Genomic DNA, 19,924 nt, shown 5'->3' with positions numbered 1-19,924 from the left:
AATAACTTAGTTCTTCTGACAGGACAAAGAACAATGTCACTTAATAATCAGATCATCTTGGACAGGACAAAGAACAATGTCACTTAATAACTTAGTTCTTCTGACAGGACAAAGAACAATGTCACTTAATAATCCTAGTTCTTCTTGGACAGGACAAAGAACAATGTCACTTAATAACTCAGTTCTTCTTGGACAAGACAAAGAACAATGTCACTTAATAACTTAGTTCTTCTTGGACAAGACAAAGAACAATGTCACTTAATAACTTAGTTCTTCTTGGACAGGACAAAGAACAATGTCACTTAATAACTTAGTTCTTGGACAGGACAAAGAACAATGTCACTCTAATAACTTAGTTCTTCTTGGACAGGACAAAGAACAATGTCACTTAATAACTTAGTTCTTCTTGGACAGGACAAAGAATGTCACTTAATAACTTAGTTCTTCTCTGGACAGGACAAAGAACAATGTCACTTAACTCAGTTCTTCTTGGACAAGACAAAGAACAATGTCACTTAATAACTCAGTTCTTCTTGGACAGGACAAAGAACAATGTCACTTAATAACTCAGTTCTTCTTGGACAGGACAAAGAACAATGTCACTTAATAACTCAGTTCTTCTTGGACAGGACAAAGAACAATGTCACTTAATAACTCAGTTCTTCTTGGACAGGACAAAGAACAATGTCACTTAATAACTTAGTTCTTCTTGGACAGGACAAAGAACAATGTCACTTAACTCAGTTCTTCTTGGACAAGACAAAGAACAATGTCACTTAATAACTCAGTTCTTCTTGGACAGGACAAAGAACAATGTCACTTAATAACTTAGTTCTTCTTGGACAGGACAAAGAACAATGTCACTTAATAACCTAGTTCTTCTTGGACAGGACAAAGAACAATGTCACTTAATAACTCAGTTCTTCTTGGACAGGACAAAGAACAATGTCACTTAATAACTTAGTTCTTCTTGGACAGGACAAAGAACAATGTCACTTAATAACTTAGTTCTTCTTGGACAGGACAAAGAACAATGTCACTTAATAACTTAGTTCTTCTTGGACAGGACAAAGAACAATGTCACTTAATAACTTAGTTCTTCTTGGACAGGACAAAGAACAATGTCACTTAATAACTTAGTTCTTCTTGGACAGGACAAAGAACAATGTCACTTAATAACTTAGTTCTTCTTGGACAGGACAAAGAACAATGTCACTTAATAACTTAGTTCTTCTTGGACAGGACGAAGAACAATGTCACTTAATAACTTAGTTCTTCTTGGACAGGACGAAGAACAATGTCACTTAATAACTTAGTTCTTCTTGGACAGAACATTTTCTGATGCTGAAGAACAAAATTTATAAAGTCAGCCAGTCTATACAAAGAACATTGCCAGATGTAATATTAAAACAACAACAACAAAAAAGTAACCAAGTTCTTCTGGAAAGGCCATCATCTGATGTACAATAACAAAATGTACTGATTTAATTAATGTTTAAATACATCTTTACCTAACCCAGTCTAAAGGATCAGCCAGTATGTGAAAATGGCATCATTCCCTAAATACAATAAAACAGAACAATTAACTTAGCCATTTCTTCAGAAGTAAAATAACATAACTTTGTTTTGATGCAGATACAGAATAACAATTTACAAATTTACTCAGTGCTTCAACAGAATATCACATATGAAAAATTAACATAAAATAACGTCATCTACTAACTTAGCCAGTTTTTGTGCAATACATCATCTGTTTGACAGGCAGCAACACCATGTAGTTGTTGTTCATTTGTACCTCCTTCAATCTAAAGTGAAACCAAAAACTTCTGTTAAACTTTTTTTTATCTTTCATTTCATTATATTTTCCTAATATTGATCAAACGATTGTCTATTATACAAACCTACAAATTTAAACTTCACAAGTTTTTCTGGTTTTAACAATGCATTTTCCGTAATTCAGCTAAACTGATTTTCAAAATAATATTCATTTTTCTTTCTATCATGTAAAGATTTTCAACAAATCATAATGAAAAAATCTCTTATTTAGAATAAATTATTATTTTGTTTGTTTGTTTTTTTTGAATTAAGCACAAACCCACACATTATGGCTATCTGTGCTCTGCCCACCACAGGTATCAAACCTGTTTTTAGCATTGTAAGTCTGCAGACATACCGCTGAGCTCTGCCCACCACAGGTATCAAACCTGGTTTTAGCATTGTAAGTCCAAGAGACATACTGCTGAGCCACTGGGGGACAAATTATTATTTACCATAATGAATACATTTTATTATTATGTGTATTTCTAATGGGTTCTACACCAATCAATAAGGATCTCACATCAGGAATGGTCTACAGAAATATATGGAGAGTGATTGTCAACATTTTAGGCATAATAAAATGTGATCCAGTTTCAATAAAAATGGTTCGCTTATATAAAAGTACATACGATGTTTTGTGAAAAATCTGTAAGTGATTGAGATATATGGATATCATTTTTGGATTCTGCACAGAGGAATTACTGGATAACATATATATTATAATAATTTCAAGACAATAAAACCATTACTGGGCTATGTTATCAGCCTCTTCTGGACTGGTAGTTTGTCACAAATATCTCTTGAAGTTTTCCTTTTCATATTACAAATACTTAATCAAATCTTTCAGGGCAGAAAAGCAGAATTAGCTTGACATACAAAAGCCTAAACTAAAATTAAATTTCCTGTCTTGAAAGATGATATTAAAAAATAAAAAAATAGTCATGAACTATCATATATAATTAGTATAGAAGAACAGAATGAAACTGATGAAAATGAAATCTGTAATGTATCATATATAATTTGTAAAGAAGAACAGAATGAAACTGATGAAAATGAAATCTGTAATGTAAATTATCAAATAAAAAAATTATATTTTTGTAAATTATCACCAGTTGTTGCCAGCTTTTAATCATCATAGTTTGAATATACAAACAAATCAATCTCTAAAACACATATTGTTAGACATCAATATTTTTTGAAAACTTGGGGTTGTCTAATTAACTTAGAAAAATTAAACATCTTTAACATAACATTTAATCTTATAGTCCTAAACTAAACCTATCAGCATTACCTTCAGTCCTACAGACCAAAACAAAACACATTACCTTCAATTCCTTAGACCAAAACTAAATATATTACTATCATTTTAATCATACAGACAAACACTAAGCATCTGTGAAAAGAATTATACAATCTATACAATACAATATATTAATCTATGAGTGTGATACGTGTATACATTTCAGCTCTATTTCATAATCAAGCAAAAATAAAGTTGTAATATTAACAGGTAAGTACGGAGGGCAAAACAAGTTTGTTTACCAAAAAAAAAAAATATTAGCAACAAACATTAATTAATTAAATTAATTAATTACTTACAGTTTAGTGTACAGTTTGTTACTTATGATTAAATGTTCAAAAACGATTTATTTAACTTACTCAGAATTTCTACATAGTCTACAAAATGCAAGTTTATCTATGGGAACACATTAAGTATTATTTCCTTACACGGTTCTAACTAAGGTATAAATAAACAATGAAACTAAAAAACCTGAATATATGAATCTACTGAACTAATATGTTATACGACGTCTTCAGTAAACACTACAGAACTGGCTTCAGCCTCAGCTATCAGTTTCTGCAACATGGAGGCAGCATGTCCAGACTGCAGTCGGGTCATTGGGCTGGGAGTAGCTTGAGAGACGGAAGATGATCCAGGTATCATGTTTTAGATTTCTGTTAAGAGATTGAGAAGACAAAAATGGAGTCAATTACCAGAGATCTGACATATTTCTGTGATAAAAAAAAACCCACTAAGTTCTGTCTAGCGACTGTTACTTGATAAAATAAACAAACAAAAGAGACCTGAAAAGTTATGGCATAACCTAATGAAAAATCACAACTGTTGCTTTAAAGAATAGAGAGACTAGAAATAGATGTTTTATTCTATTAACAAAACAAATCAATATATACAACTTTGGAGAAATATAACATTGTTTAAATTGTGCACAACAGAATTAATTCATCCTCAACCTTAAACAGTTCCTCACTTTATATGCAAAACGGCTTGTTTGGGTTGAGAAAATATTTTATAGAAGAAGCGAACAACGTTTCGACCTTCTTCGTCATCGTCAGGTTCATAGTTCCTCACTGTTACCCAATATTTATAAAGTTGGGTCTTTAACAACATAGGTAATAATCAACATACTTACAGGCTAAATATAATCCACAATTTGTATTAACCGAAGGTAATACCAAAATATGATATTTTAAAAGTAATTACAGCCTGCTAACATAAAAAAAAATTTCTGAGGAAAACATGAAGAAAGAATTATTAGAGATTGCTCAAACACAACATAAGGTTCTCAAACAGTTTGCAACTGAGAATTTCATTCCCATACATTTTGCTAGCAATAAACTCCTTATTGGTATATTTTCTACCAGGTAATTTCATTACCTGTTCCAGCTATGTATAAATGACTCATTATGGCTTGACAACTACTTGAAGAAATGACGTCATGGGGATACAATCTTTCCAACCATCAGTCACACTGTTGCTGTTTCTAAGAGTAATCAGAAATATAAGCTTGACAGTGGTTTGAAGTTTCTACTGTTTGAATGTGGAGATGGTGGTACCAAACAAGTTTTAATGTTTGCAACAGCCTTGGTTACATGAAGGACCCAAATATTAGCAATGAAAAGACCAGTAGTGAAATGTCCAGTAGCAAACTGTCTGACCACCACAAAACATATAGAAGTTTAATAAAACACATGAACACCAAGCAGGGTTACTGAGAAAGAGCAAAACAACTGCTCTTTCTCTTTAACAAAAGTTTTTGACATTTCTTCTAAATAAAGAATGAGATGGTTTTGAAAATTAAAACACTTAAATTAGTACATAAGTTTCCTTACCACTGGAGTTGCCTGTGATTCAAGTTTAAAGCACTTCAGTGCCTCAGTTGAAAGATTTCTTTTCAGAAGGGTAGCTTTGATGTACGAGTCAAACAGAAAGAACACCACATCACGATTATGCTTAGTCCACGCCCTTTCAAACCATGAACTACAAGACGATGTGTCGGTGTGTCTTCCATGTCCTGGTATTGAAAACAATACAGGTCATCACCTACAGTTTATTCATCTTATAACACAAATATGAGAGAGAAATAAAAGTCGAGAAGTTTAGCTTTTGAGTGGATTACCTACTTAAAGTATCTGATGTACTTCCTCTTCTTACAACAAAAGATATTTTCTACCTCTTATATTTTTGTCTTCATAAAGAATGTGGGAATCATTTGTGTTCACTTATGTAATCATTATCCTAGTATTAGATGAAAATGTCTTTCAACAATCTTTAAATAGAAAATTCATTGGAGGAAGTACTGGTGTACTACCTTTAACTTCACAAACATGTCTTTATATTAACATCATTCTAAACAAATACACCCCATTGTCAACTGGAAGTATATTGAGGTTTATAAATTTTATTGTAACTAAAACATGGTAGCAGGGAATAATCACCATGAGTGAATTATTACTGAAATATCCTTACAGTCAATAACACTTCAAAAGTTAATAATATTACATTAATGCTCATCATGGTTCTGATTTAAGCACAAAATATCTTCCCTTTTTCTTAAATCTACAAAATTTTCATTATTAGTGACCCAACAAGCAAATACAGTTTCTGAAATGCTTTATTTAGTAAAGGGTCACAGCTTCCATCAATTATTATGTTTCAAGAAACTTTAATCGAAAATGGTTCCCACCACTTTAACTATAATTCACTGGTACATAAACTTTAAATGAAAACAGCTTCCAATAATTTAAAAGGTTACAATATCACATTAAAACTACATTTTATCAGAAAACCTTTTACATAAAACAGCAGGAACAGAAACATCAAATAATCACATTAAACCAATTAATTTACTGGTATCACACATCTCATCCTGATACATCTTCCAGTAGATTACATTTATGCTACCAATGTTCAGGAAAAGAAATAAGCCCACTGACCTAATACCTTCTGTGAAACAAGAAGTTACCATCATTATTATTATAATTTTGAATTCAAATTAAAAGATGGAACTGATGCTTACTCAGATAATCATAAATTATTTTTACAATATTCTAAGTGAATGTATTTGTTTTAGAGAAAATCCATAATGGACTATTTGTTGTGTTCACTGCAGGGAATCAAACCCCAGGTTTTAGCATTGTAAATCTGTGGACATATCACTGTCCCACCAGAGGATTCTAAGTGGGTATTGTGCTAAAGATTTTTCTCCAAATTAGAAAAACAAAACTAGGGAACAAGTGACCACAGTACCAATGTCTTCCTGAAAGACAGTTGTTGGAAAAAGTCCAATCATTTATGTAGTGCCTTAGTGATAAAAAAAATGATAAAAAACTATTATTTGCAACAGTCAGTTGCAAACTCTCCTTGTTAACCTGTAGATGACCTAGGAGAGTTGAAACATTGTTCTCTGCTTTATTAATAAAAGTGTTAATACTGATACCAGCCATTCTGAGAAACATTTGTATTTCAAGTGGGTTTCTCATCATCAAGAAAATCTATCACAGGAAAGGTAAAATTGTCATGCTATAAAAGAACATCCCAAACAATCCTGATTCATAGTTGTAACTATAAGAAAACTAGCTTCAGCTCATAAATTAAATAAGAAATTTAATTTAATATTTGACATGAAATACAAAAACATTCAAACATTCCTAGGTGTGGTAAACCCAGTCTTTAAACATCCAAACATTCCTAGGTGTGGTAAACCCAATCTTTAAACATCCAAACATTCCTAGGTGTGGTAAACCCAATCTTTAAACATCCAAACATTTCTAGGTGTGGTAAACCCAATCTTTAAACATCCAAACATTCCTAGGTGTGGTAAACCCAATCTTTAAACATCCAAACATTCCTAGGTGTGGTAAACCCAATCTTTAAACATCCAAACATTCCTAGGTGTGGTAAACCCAATCTTTAAACATCCAAACATTCCTAGGTGTGGTAAACCCAATCTTTAAACATCCAAACATTCCTAGGTGTGGTAAACCCAATCTTTAAACATCCAAACATTCCTAGGTGTGGTAAACCCAATCTTTAAACATCCAAACATTCCTAGGTGTGGTAAACTCAATCTTTAAACATCCAAACATTCCTAGGTGTGGTAAACTCCATCTTTAAACATCCAAACATTCCTAGGTGTGGTAAACTCAATCCTTTAAACATCCAAACATTCCTAGGTGTGGTAAACTCAATCTTTAAACATCCAAACATTCCTAGGTGTGGTAAACTCAATCTTTAAACATCCAAACATTCCTAGGTGTGGTAAACTCAATCTTTAAACATCCAAACATTCCTAGGTGTGGTAAACTCAATCTTAAACATCCAAACATTCCTAGGTGTGGTAAACTCAATCTTTAAACATCCAAACATTCCTAGGTGTGGTAAACTCAATCTTTAAACATCCAAACATTCCTAGGTGTGGTAAACTCAATCTTTAAACATCCAAACATTCCTAGGTGTGGTAAACTCAACCTTTAAACATCCAAACATTCCTAGGTGTGGTAAACTCAATCTTTAAACATCCAAACATTCCTAGGTGTGGTAAACTCAATCTTAAACATCCAAACATTCCTAGGTGTGGTAAACTCAATCTTTAAACATCCAAACATTCCTAGGTGTGGTAAACTCAATCTTTAAACATCCAAACATTCCTAGGTGTGGTAAACCCAATCTTTAAACATCCAAACATTCCCAGGTGTGGTAAACCCAATCTTTAAACATCCAAACATTCCCAGGTGTGGTAAACCCAATCTTTAAACATCCAAACATTCCCAGGTGTGGTAAACCCAATCTTTAAACATCCAAACATTCCCAGGTGTGGTAAACCCAATCTTTAAACATCCAAACATTCCTAGGTGTGGTAAACCCAATCTTTAAACACCCAAACATTCCTAGGTGTGGTAAACCCAATCTTTAAACATCCAAACATTCCTAGGTGTGGTAAACCCAATCTTTAAACATCCAAACATTCCTAGGTGTGGTAAACCCAATCTTTAAACATCTAAACATTCCTAGGTGTGGTAAACCCAATCTTTAAACATCCAAACATTCTTAGGTGTGGTAAACCCAATCTTTAAACATCCAAACATTCCTAGGTGTGGTAAACCAAATCTTTAAACATCCAAACATTCCTAGGTGTGGTAAACCCAATCTTTAAACATCCAAACATTCCTAGGTGTGGTAAACTCAATCTTTAAACATCCAAACATTCCTAGGTGTGGTAAACTCAATCTTTAAACATCCAAACATTCCTAGGTGTGGTAAACTCAATCTTTAAACATCCAAACATTCCTAGGTGTGGTAAACTCAATCTTTAAACATCCAAACATTCCTAGGTGTGGTAAACCCAATCTTTAAACATCCAAACATTCCTAGGTGTGGTAAACTCAATCTTTAAACATCCAAACATTCCTAGGTGTGGTAAACCCAATCTTTAAACATCCAAACATTCCTAGGTGTGGTAAACCCAATCTTTAAACATCCAAACATTCCTAGGTGTGGTAAACCCAATCTTTAAACATCCAAACATTCCTAGGTGTGGTAAACCCAATCTTTAAACATCCAAACATTCCTAGGTGTGGTAAACCCAATCTTTAAACATCCAAACATTCCTAGGTGTGGTAAACCCAATCTTTAAACATCCAAACATTCCTAGGTGTGGTAAACCCAATCTTTAAACATCCAAACATTCCTAGGTGTGGTAAACCCAATCTTTAAACATCCAAACATTCCTAGGTGTGGTAAACCCAATCTTTAAACATCCAAACATTCCTAGGTGTGGTAAACTCAATCTTTAAACATCCAAACATTCCTAGGTGTGGTAAACCCATCTTTAAACATCCAAACATTCCTAGGTGTGGTAAACCCAATCTTTAAACATCCAAACATTCCTAGGTGTGGTAAACCCAATCTTTAAACATCCAAACATTCCTAGGTGTGGTAAACCCAATCTTTAAACATCCAAACATTCCTAGGTGTGGTAAACCCAATCTTTAAACATCCAAACATTCCTAGGTGTGGTAAACCCAATCTTTAAACATCCAAACATTCCTAGGTGTGGTAAACCCAATCTTTAAACATCCAAACATTCCTAGGTGTGGTAAACCCAATCTTTAAACATCCAAACATTCCTAGGTGTGGTAAACTCAATCTTTAAACTTCATTTAGAAGTTATTTGTCAATTTATGAGGAGATTTTTATTCAAATGATTTACAAACTCCCAATGAAGAGAAACCTAAGACGTTTATAATGTTAAAACAAACTGTTCTCTAGTTTCTGAAATTTTCACTAAAAACAATTACTTAATAAATGTAATATGGCTAACTTATGCTGTGACTTTCTCTTTGAAGTGTTTGTTTGGTTTTGAATTTCATGCAAAGCTAGAACCATTAGCTGTTCCTAATCCTGAAGTGACAGACTACAGCTATTTAACATCCACTGCCAACACTTGGATTACTCTTTTACCAATGAAAAATACAATTTACTGTCATTATAACTACTCTTATAGTTGAAAGGGAAGAGCATGTTCGGACACAAGATTCAAACTTGAAGTCCATCAATTACAAGTTGAGTGCCCTAACCATCAGGCCATACCAGAATTTACATTAAAGTACTAATCCTTCATATACAGACTATCTACTCACCTGTTCTGTTAATAGATCTTTAATCGATGCTTCTCTCCCGTAAGATACCCTTTAGATGAAATAGATATACAATTTAAAATTAATAAATGTTATTCAAAATGGTTCATATTACACCTTAAAGGTAGTGAATAATATTTACTAAAAACAGTGACAAACAATATCTATTAAGCATACTTTAATAAAAAAAAAAGTAGTTCATATAAATAGCTTCAGAGTAATAAATAATATTTAATAAAAATATTTACTGTAAATAACTTTGTAGTGACAAACATTTAAATAGTTGTGTAGTAATAAAAAATATTTAACTAAAATACTGTAAGTGAAAAGTTCAAAGTATTAAAGCAGTTCAAATGTGAGTAATGAGAACAGCAAATATTACACAATCAAAACAACTGGTAATCTAATGAGAACAGCAAATATTACACAATCAATACAACTGGTAATCTAATGAGAACAGCAAATATTACACAATCAAAACAACTGGTAATCTAATGAGAACAGCAAATATTACATGATCAAAACAACTGGTAATCTAATGAGAACAGCAAATGTTACACGATCAAAACAACTGGTAATCTAATGAGAACAGCAAATGTTACACAATCAAAACAACTGGTAATCTAATGAGAACAGCAAATGTTACACAATCAAAACAACTGGTAATCTAATGAGAACAGCAAATGTTACACAATCAAAACAACTGGTAATCTAATGAGAACAGCAAATATTACACGATCAAAACAACTGGTAATCTAATGAGAACAGCAAATATTACACGATCAAAACAACTGGTAATCTAATGAGAACAGGAAATATTACACAATCAAAACAACTGGTAATCTAATGAGAACAGCAAATATTACACAATCAAAACAACTGGTAATCTAATGAGAACAACAAATATTACACGATCAAAACAACTGGTAATCTAATGAGAACAGGAAATATTACATGATCAAAACAACTGGTAATCTAATGAGAACAGGAAATATTACACGATCAATACAACTGGTAATCTAATGAGAACAGCAAATATTACACAATCAAAACAACTGGTAATCTAATGAGAACAGCAAATATTACACAATCAAAACAACTGGTAATCTAATGAGAACAGCAAATATTACGATCAAAACAACTGGTAATCTAATGAGAACAGGAAATATTACACGCATCAAAACAACTGGTAATCTAATGAGAACAGCAAATATTACACGATCAAAACAACTGGTAATCTAATGAGAACAGGAAATATTACACGATCAAAACAACTGGTAATCTAATGAGAACAGCAAATATTACACGATCAAAACAACTGGTAATCTAATGAGAACAGCAAATATTACACGATCAAAACAACTGGTAATCTAATGAGAACAGCAAATATTACACAATCAAAACAACTGGTAATCTAATGAGAACAGTAAATATTACAGAATCAAAACAACTGGTAATCTAATGAGAACAGCAAATATTACACAATCAAAACAACTGGTAATCTAATGAGAACAGCAAATATTACACGATCAAAACAACTGGTAATCTAATGAGAACAGCAAATATTACACGATCAAAACAACTGGTAATCTAATGAGAACAGGAAATATTACACGATCAAAACAACTGGTAATCTAATGAGAACAGCATCAAAACAACTGGTAATCTAATGAGAACAGCAAATATTACACGATCAAAACAACTGGTAATCTAATGAGAACAGCAAATATTACACGATCAAAACAACTGGTAATCTAATGAGAACAGCAAATATTACACGATCAAAACAACTGGTAATCTAATGAGAACAGCAAATATTACACAATCAAAACAACTGGTAATCTAATGAGAACAGCAAATATTACACGATCAAAACAACTGGTAATCTAATGAGAACAGCAAATATTACACAATCAAAACAACTGGTAATCTAATGAGAACAGCAAATATTACACGATCAAAACAACTGGTAATCTAATGAGAACAGCAAATATTACACAATCAAAACAACTGGTAATCTAATGAGAACAGCAAATATTACACGATCAAAACAACTGGTAATCTAATGAGAACAGCAAATATTACACAATCAAAACAACTGGTAATCTAATGAGAACAGCAAATATTACACGATCAAAACAACTGGTAATCTAATGAGAACAGCAAATATTACACAATCAAAACAACTGGTAATCTAATGAGAACAGCAAACAATCAAAACAACTGGTAATCTAATGAGAACAGCAAATATTACACGCATCAAAACAACTGGTAATCTAATGAGAACAGGAAATATTACACGATCAAAACAACTGGTAATCTAATGAGAACAGCAAATATTACACAAAAAACAACTGGTAATCTAATGAGAACAGCAAATATTACACAATCAAAACAACTGGTAATCTAATGAGAACAGCAAATATTACACATCAAAACAACTGGTAATCTAATGAGAACAGCAAATATTACACAATCAAAACAACTGGTAATCTAATGAGAACAGCAAATATTACACAATCAAAACAACTGGTAATCTAATGAGAACAGCAAATATTACACAATCAAAACAACTGGTAATCTAATGAGAACAGCAAATATTACACAATCAAAACAACTGGTAATCTAATGAGAACAGCAAATATTACACAATCAAAACAACTGGTAATCTAATGAGAACAGCAAATATTACACAATCAAAACAACTGGTAATCTAATGAGAACAGCAAATATTACACGATCAAAACAACTGGTAATCTAATGAGAACAGCAAATATTACACGATCAAAACAACTGGTAATCTAATGAGAACAGCAAATATTACACAATCAAAACAACTGGTAATCTAATGAGAACAGCAAATATTACACAATCAAAACAACTGGTAATCTAATGAGAACAGCAAATATTACACGATCAAAACAACTGGTAATCTAATGAGAACAGCAAATATTACACAATCAAAACAACTGGTAATCTAATGAGAACAGCAAATATTACACAATCAAAACAACTGGTAATCTAATGAGAACAGCAAATATTACACGATCAAAACAACTGGTAATCTAATGAGAACAGCAAATATTACACAATCAAAACAACTGGTAATCTAATGAGAACAGCAAATATTACACAATCAAAACAACTGGTAATCTAATGAGAACAGCAAATATTACACAATCAAAACAACTGGTAATCTAATGAGAACAGCAAATATTACACAATCAAAACAACTGGTAATCTAATGAGAACAGCAAATATTACACAATCAAAACAACTGGTAATCTAATGAGAACAGCAAATATTACACAATCAAAACAACTGGTAATCTAATGAGAACAGCAAATATTACACAATCAAAACAACTGGTAATCTAATGAGAACAGCAAATATTACACAATCAAAACAACTGGTAATCTAATGAGAACAGCAAATATTACACGATCAAAACAACTGGTAATCTAATGAGAACAGCAAATATTACACAATCAAAACAACTGGTAATCTAATGAGAACAGCAAATATTACACAACATCAAAACAACTGGTAATCTAATGAGAACAGCAAATATTACACAATGAGGAACAAAACAACTGGTAATCTAATGAGAACAGCAAATATTACACAATCAAAACAACTGGTAATCTAATGAGAACAGCAAATATTACACAATCAAAACAACTGGTAATCTAATGAGAACAGCAAATATTACACATCAAAACAACTGGTAATCTAATGAGAACAGCAAATATTACACGATCAAAACAACTGGTAATCTAATGGGAACAGCAAATATTACACAATCAAAACAACTGGTAATCTAATGAGAACAGCAAATATTACACAATCAAAACAACTGGTAATCTAATGAGAACAGCAAATATTACACAATCAAAACAACTGGTAATCTAATGAGAACAGCAAATATTACACAATGAAAACAACTGGTAATCTAATGAGAACAGCAAATATTACACAATCAAAACAACTGGTAATCTAATGAGAACAGCAAATATTACACAATCAAAACAACTGGTAATCTAATGAGAACAGCAAATATTACACAATGAAAACAACTGGTAATCTAATGAGAACAGCAAATATTACACAATGAAAACAACTGGTAATCTAATGAGAACAGCAAATATTACACAATGAAAACAACTGGTAATCTAATGAGAACAGCAAATATTACACAATCAATACAACTGGTAATCTAATGAGAACAGCAAATATTACACAATCAAAACAACTGGTAATCTAATGAGAACAGCAAATATTACACAATCAAAACAACTGGTAATCTAATGAGAACAGCAAATATTACACGATCAAAACAACTGGTAATCTAATGAGAACAGCAAATATTACACAATCAAAACAACTGGTAATCTAATGAGAACAGCAAATATTACACGATCAAAACAACTCTGGTAATCTAATGAGAACAGCAAATATTACACAATCAAAACAACTGGTAATCTAATGAGAACAGCAAATATTACACAATGAAAACAACTGGTAATCTAATGAGAACAGCAAATATTACACAATCAAAACAACTGGTAATCTAATGAGAACAGCAAATATTACACAATCAATACAACTGGTAATCTAATGAGAACAGCAAATATTACATGACCAAAACAACTGGTAATCTAATGAGAACAGCAAATATTACACAATGAAAACAACTGGAATTTTTCTAGTGGTTAACATCATTATCTTAAGATAATATAATTTTAACTTTAAAACAGAGAATGTATTTGTTTTTAACGGTATACAACCCTTTAGTGAATAATTACTGAAAATCAAGGATTTCAAAGTTTAAAAGTTGTTTGGACAGAAAATAATTAACATCATAACCAGTTCTTTTAAAAAATGGGAATATTTTATAAACATGATAGTTAATTTTAAAGAAATGTTAATAACCAACCTTGTCACACTCAGGAAATAATTCCTGTCCACAGGCCCTCTAAATGATTTGTTTGCCTACAGAACATAAAGATATATTTCATCCTTAAACAGCCACTGTCATAAAATAACAGCTAGTTTGGATATAATTTAAACATCCATCAGAAGTAACACATAATCTCATCAAATTATTCCAGAAATATATGAACACTTAAATTAGAAAAGTAAGAAAACAAACCTCAGAAACAAAAATCAGCTGTGTTACAAAAAGAAAGAACTACAAAAAGAAAGAGTGAAATAGGATAAAAAAAATTCCAGCTACAGAAAAATAATGATTAAAAAACATGTGGTGTACATATTTAAAATTTTGTTTTTTAAGATATAATTTGACAAAATTTATGTACTAAAATTAGAAACAAAAATTTCAAAAGAAAAGTGAGAGAAAATTTCCAACTTTGTAAGTTCTTCATTATAACAAATATGAGCTTCGTTAACATCTACTTACATCAATGTTCTTCATTATAACAAATATGAGCTTCGTTAACATCTACTTACATCAATGTTCTTCATTATAACAAATATGAGCTTCGTTAACATCTACTTACATCAATGTTCTTCATTATAACAAATATGAGCTTCGTTAACATCTACTTACATCAATGTTCTTCATTATAACAAATATGAGCTTCGTTAACATCTACTTACATCAATGTTCTTCATTATAACAAATATGAGCTTCGTTAACATCTACTTACATCAATGTTCTTCATTATAACAAATATGTGCTTCGTTAATATCTACTTACATCAATTTCTTTATCATCCATTGAGCCACGATACAGCCAGATCTCACTGTCTCGTAATTCACAATTCATGTAAGCTATTCTCCAGTCAGCTCGTGCCCTTAAACACCAAGAGCTTATCTTACTTACAAACAATTTGAGTCTTGTATAAATTTAAGTTTGGGTGTGAATTATGTTATATCAGTTTCATTACTGTACTGTTCCACGTAGTTTGTATCATGACTTCTTAATAATAATAATACACCAGATACACACATATGAAGCACCTGGAAACCTACATATGATTGGACATAAGAAAAAAAAGTTTGTGCTGTTTGTTATCCAAAAAAAACTAGAAGTAAGTAGAGAACACTGGAGTACACAAAACAGTGAAAATAAATTTGCAATCGTTATTACAAAATTACCAAACAAACAGAAGAATCAAGACTAAAGAATTACAAATTAAGTTTTATCATAAAAAATGGTATGGACTTTTCTCCAAAGAGAATTTTTTTATTTCAAAATATCAAAATATAAAAAATAATAAACAAATGATGAGTTTTAAACTTACAAAATGTGTATTGATGATTAGTGTTGTCTAGTTGCACGGGCACCAACGAGAAGGGGCAAGAATGGGTGTATTTGCCCACTTACATCTCACAACAAATTGCACATATTCTGATGTTATTGTAACATAGTTAAAGAAAATATATTTAGTAATTTTTATTAAAACTGTAAATTTGTGTTTAAGCAGACACAACATAATTCTTTTAGTTTGTTGATTTACAATAATAAAAACACATACGTTTTGCCCCCTAAATCCCTGAAGGATGTGAAATACTTTCTGTATCTTACAAAAATTTCACTATATTTTACCTTATCTAGCCCTAACTATGCACGTAATAGTGAAATAGATACTAACCTGTGTATAAGGCCATCCATCAGGGGTGTTAGTGCTAGTGTGTGTTCAGAACTCAGTGACAAACGACCACCAAGAAGTTCAAAACCTCTCTGTTTTGTGAAGGACATCCAGTAACAAACTTGGAACTTGTGAAAATTGACAGACAATCGAACGTTCCGATAATGACGGCTCAGAGGCACTTTTCTCGATTTAACATTATTGAACAATATACCTCGGCGGGTCAATTTTGGAACACCTGAAAGAATCACCTTCAAAAGAAGGAAGTAACATGAGAACTTGCTGTAAAAGAATTAAATATAGCACAATACAAACATCACAGAAATAGTCTAATAGAGCAAATGATATGATTTAGATAAAACAAGGTTTTTGAAGACATTAAAATGATAATATTCAATGTTAATTCTCACTTGTAAAACCAAAAAACATTTGTCTTTTCAACATTTGAAAACCCATCTTAAAAATTGTATAAAATTACCTAAATTTAACGTATAACAAAAAGAATCACAGATCATTCACCAGAAGACAAAAAAATCAAAAACATTCATTAAAACATCATAATTATATTTTTGAACAAATGATATGTAAAACATAAGGGAAAATTAATCAGTTTGTAATAAGATTAAATGTTTAAAATATTAAGCATCAGTAATGCAAAACATTCAAACAAAACAAAGGCTTTTGTCACTGAATCTACAGAAACAATGAGTTGGATGTAATTTTGTTCATTAGCTACAGTTTTCAATCTAAATTTGTTCAAAGTGTATGATACATCACAACTTGTATCAAACACTAGCTACAGTTTTCAATCTAAGTTTGTTCAAAGTGTATGATACATCACAACTTGTATCAAACACTAGCTACAGTTTTCAATCTAAGTTTGTTCAAAGTGTATGATACATCACAACTTGTATCAAATACTAGCTACAGTTTTCAATCTAAGTTTGTTCAAAGTGTATGATACATCACAACTTGTATCAAACACTAGCTACAGATTTCAATCTAAGTTTGTTCAAAGTGTATGATACATCACAACTTGTATCAAACACTAGCTACAGATTTCAATCTAAGTTTGTTCAAAGTGTATGATACATCACAACTTGTATCAAACACTAGCTACAGTTTTCAATCTAAGTTTGTTCAAAGTGTATGATACATCACAACTTGTATCAAACACTAGCTACAGATTTCAATCTAAGTTTGTTCAAAGTGTATGATACATCACAACTTGTATCAAACACTAGCTACAGTTTTCAATCTAAGTTTGTTCAAAGTGTATGATACATCACAACTTGTATCAAACACTAGCTACAGATTTCAATCTAAGTTTGTTCAAAGTGTATGATACATCACAACTTGTATCAAACACTAGCTACAGTTTTCAATCTAAGTTTGTTCAAAGAGTATGATACATCACAACTTGTATCAAACACTAGCTACAGTTTTCAATCTAAGTTTGTTCAAAGTGTATGATACATCACAACTTGTATCAAACACTAGCTACAGATTTCAATCTAAGTTTGTTCAAAGTGTATGATACATCACAACTTGTATCAAACACTAGCTACAGTTTTCAATCTAAGTTTGTTCAAAGAGTATGATACATCACAACTTGTATCAAACACTAGCTACAGTTTTCAATCTAAGTTTGTTCAAAGTGTATGATACATCACAACTTGTATCAAACACTAGCTACAGTTTTCAATCTAAGTTTGTTCAAAGTGTATGATACATCACAACTTGTATCAAACACTAGCTACAGTTTTCAATCTAAGTTTGTTCAAAGTGTATGATATATCACAACTTGTATCAAAACATTTACCTCCTCTTTGAGCTACATTAAAAAACCTCCATATAACAGAAACTGTTCAAATAGTTAAGGTATAAATTAAAAACAAACTAAATCTAGTTTGTTATTATTATAGCTTCTCAATATGGTTGTTTGTTTTAGAGCAAAACCAAATTGGGTTATCTGCTATGTCCACCACAAGGAATCAAACCCAGGATTTCAGCATTGTAAGCCTGCAAACTTACTGTTGTCCCATTGTGGGAATCCTCATTATGTGGAAACAATTTTAATAACAAGAAAGGTTTTGGGTATAATTTTAACAAATATTAACAAGAACAAATTGAGAAGAGTGGTTTCAAAATTATTATAAGGCAAGTACAAGAATAAATTATGCAATGAGTGAATGAGTTATAATTATTATTTGAATGTACTTAAAAAACACACACTAGATAATTCAGTTTTAAATAAATAGTTATTTAAGAAAAATGTTTCACCTTAAGATTTTCTAACCAACGAAGGGTACTGCTGTACAGTAACATAGTCGGGATATCGGAAGATGTTTCCAAAGCTACGGGTTTTGTTTCTATTGAAAGTGACATGTTCAACTGCTGTGAACGAAAAGCTCTATAGGAATCATGAACCTGCAGGGACAATCAGGGACTTTACAATGGAGAAAACACACAACTAAGTTTATACACTTTACAATGGAGAAAACACACAACTAAGTTTATACACTTTACAATGGAGAAAACACACAACTAAGTTTATACACTTTACAATGGAGAAAACACACAACTAAGTTTATACACTTTACAATGGAGAAAACACACAACTAAGTTTATACACTTTACAATGGAGAAAACACACAACTAAGTTTATACACTTTACAATGGAGAAAACACACAACTAAGTTTATACACTTTACAATGGAGAAAACACACAACTAAGTTTATACACTTTACAATGGAGAAAACACACAACTAAGTTTATACACTTTACAATGGAGAAAACACACAACTAAGTTTATACACTTTACAATGGAGAAAACACACAACTAAGTTTATACACTTTACAATGGAGAAAACACACAACTAAGTTTATACACTTTACAATGGAGAAAACACACAACTAAGTTTATACACTTTACAATGGAGAAAACACACAACTAAGTTTATACACTTTACAATGGAGAAAACACACAACTAAGTTTATACACTTTACAATGGAGAAAACACACAACTAAGTTTATACACTTTACAATGGAGAAAACACACAACTAAGTTTATACACTTTACAATGGAGAAAACACACAACTAAGTTTATACACTTTACAATGGAGAAAACACACAACTAAGTTTATACACTTTACAATGGAGAAAACACACAACTAAGTTTATACACTTTACAATGGAGAAAACACACAACTAAGTTTATACACTTTACAATGGAGAAAACACACAACTAAGTTTATACACTTTACAATGGAGAAAACACACAACTAAGTTTATACACTTTACAATGGAGAAAACACACAACTAAGTTTATACACTTTACAATGGAGAAAACACACAACTAAGTTTATACACTTTACAATGGAGAAAACACACAACTAAGTTTATACACTTTACAATGGAGAAAACACACAACTAAGTTTATACACTTTACAATGGAGAAAACACACAACTAAGTTTATACACTTTACAATGGAGAAAACACACAACTAAGTTTATACACTTTACAATGGAGAAAACACACAACTAAGTTT

The 19,924-nt window shown here is 31.4% G+C and overlaps 1 protein-coding gene across 1 annotated transcript in view; it reads right to left on the bottom strand.

Moving 5' to 3' along the window:
* Positions 1 to 4,956: 4,956 nt before the first annotated feature.
* LOC143257739 (protein hobbit-like) overlaps positions 4,957 to 19,924 on the bottom strand; it is a 51,091-nt gene continuing 36,123 nt past the window's right edge. The window contains 6 exon segments of the mRNA XM_076516772.1: positions 4,957 to 5,132; positions 9,760 to 9,808; positions 14,693 to 14,748; positions 15,476 to 15,572; positions 16,374 to 16,621; positions 18,654 to 18,800. Coding sequence (XP_076372887.1) covers positions 5,013 to 5,132; positions 9,760 to 9,808; positions 14,693 to 14,748; positions 15,476 to 15,572; positions 16,374 to 16,621; positions 18,654 to 18,800 — 717 coding nt within the window. The 3' untranslated portion in view covers positions 4,957 to 5,012.

This window comes from Tachypleus tridentatus, chromosome 7, assembly GCF_004210375.1.
Source record: "Tachypleus tridentatus isolate NWPU-2018 chromosome 7, ASM421037v1, whole genome shotgun sequence".
NCBI lineage: Eukaryota > Metazoa > Arthropoda > Merostomata > Xiphosura > Limulidae > Tachypleus > Tachypleus tridentatus.
This window is presented reverse-complemented; position numbering and strand designations above follow the sequence as displayed.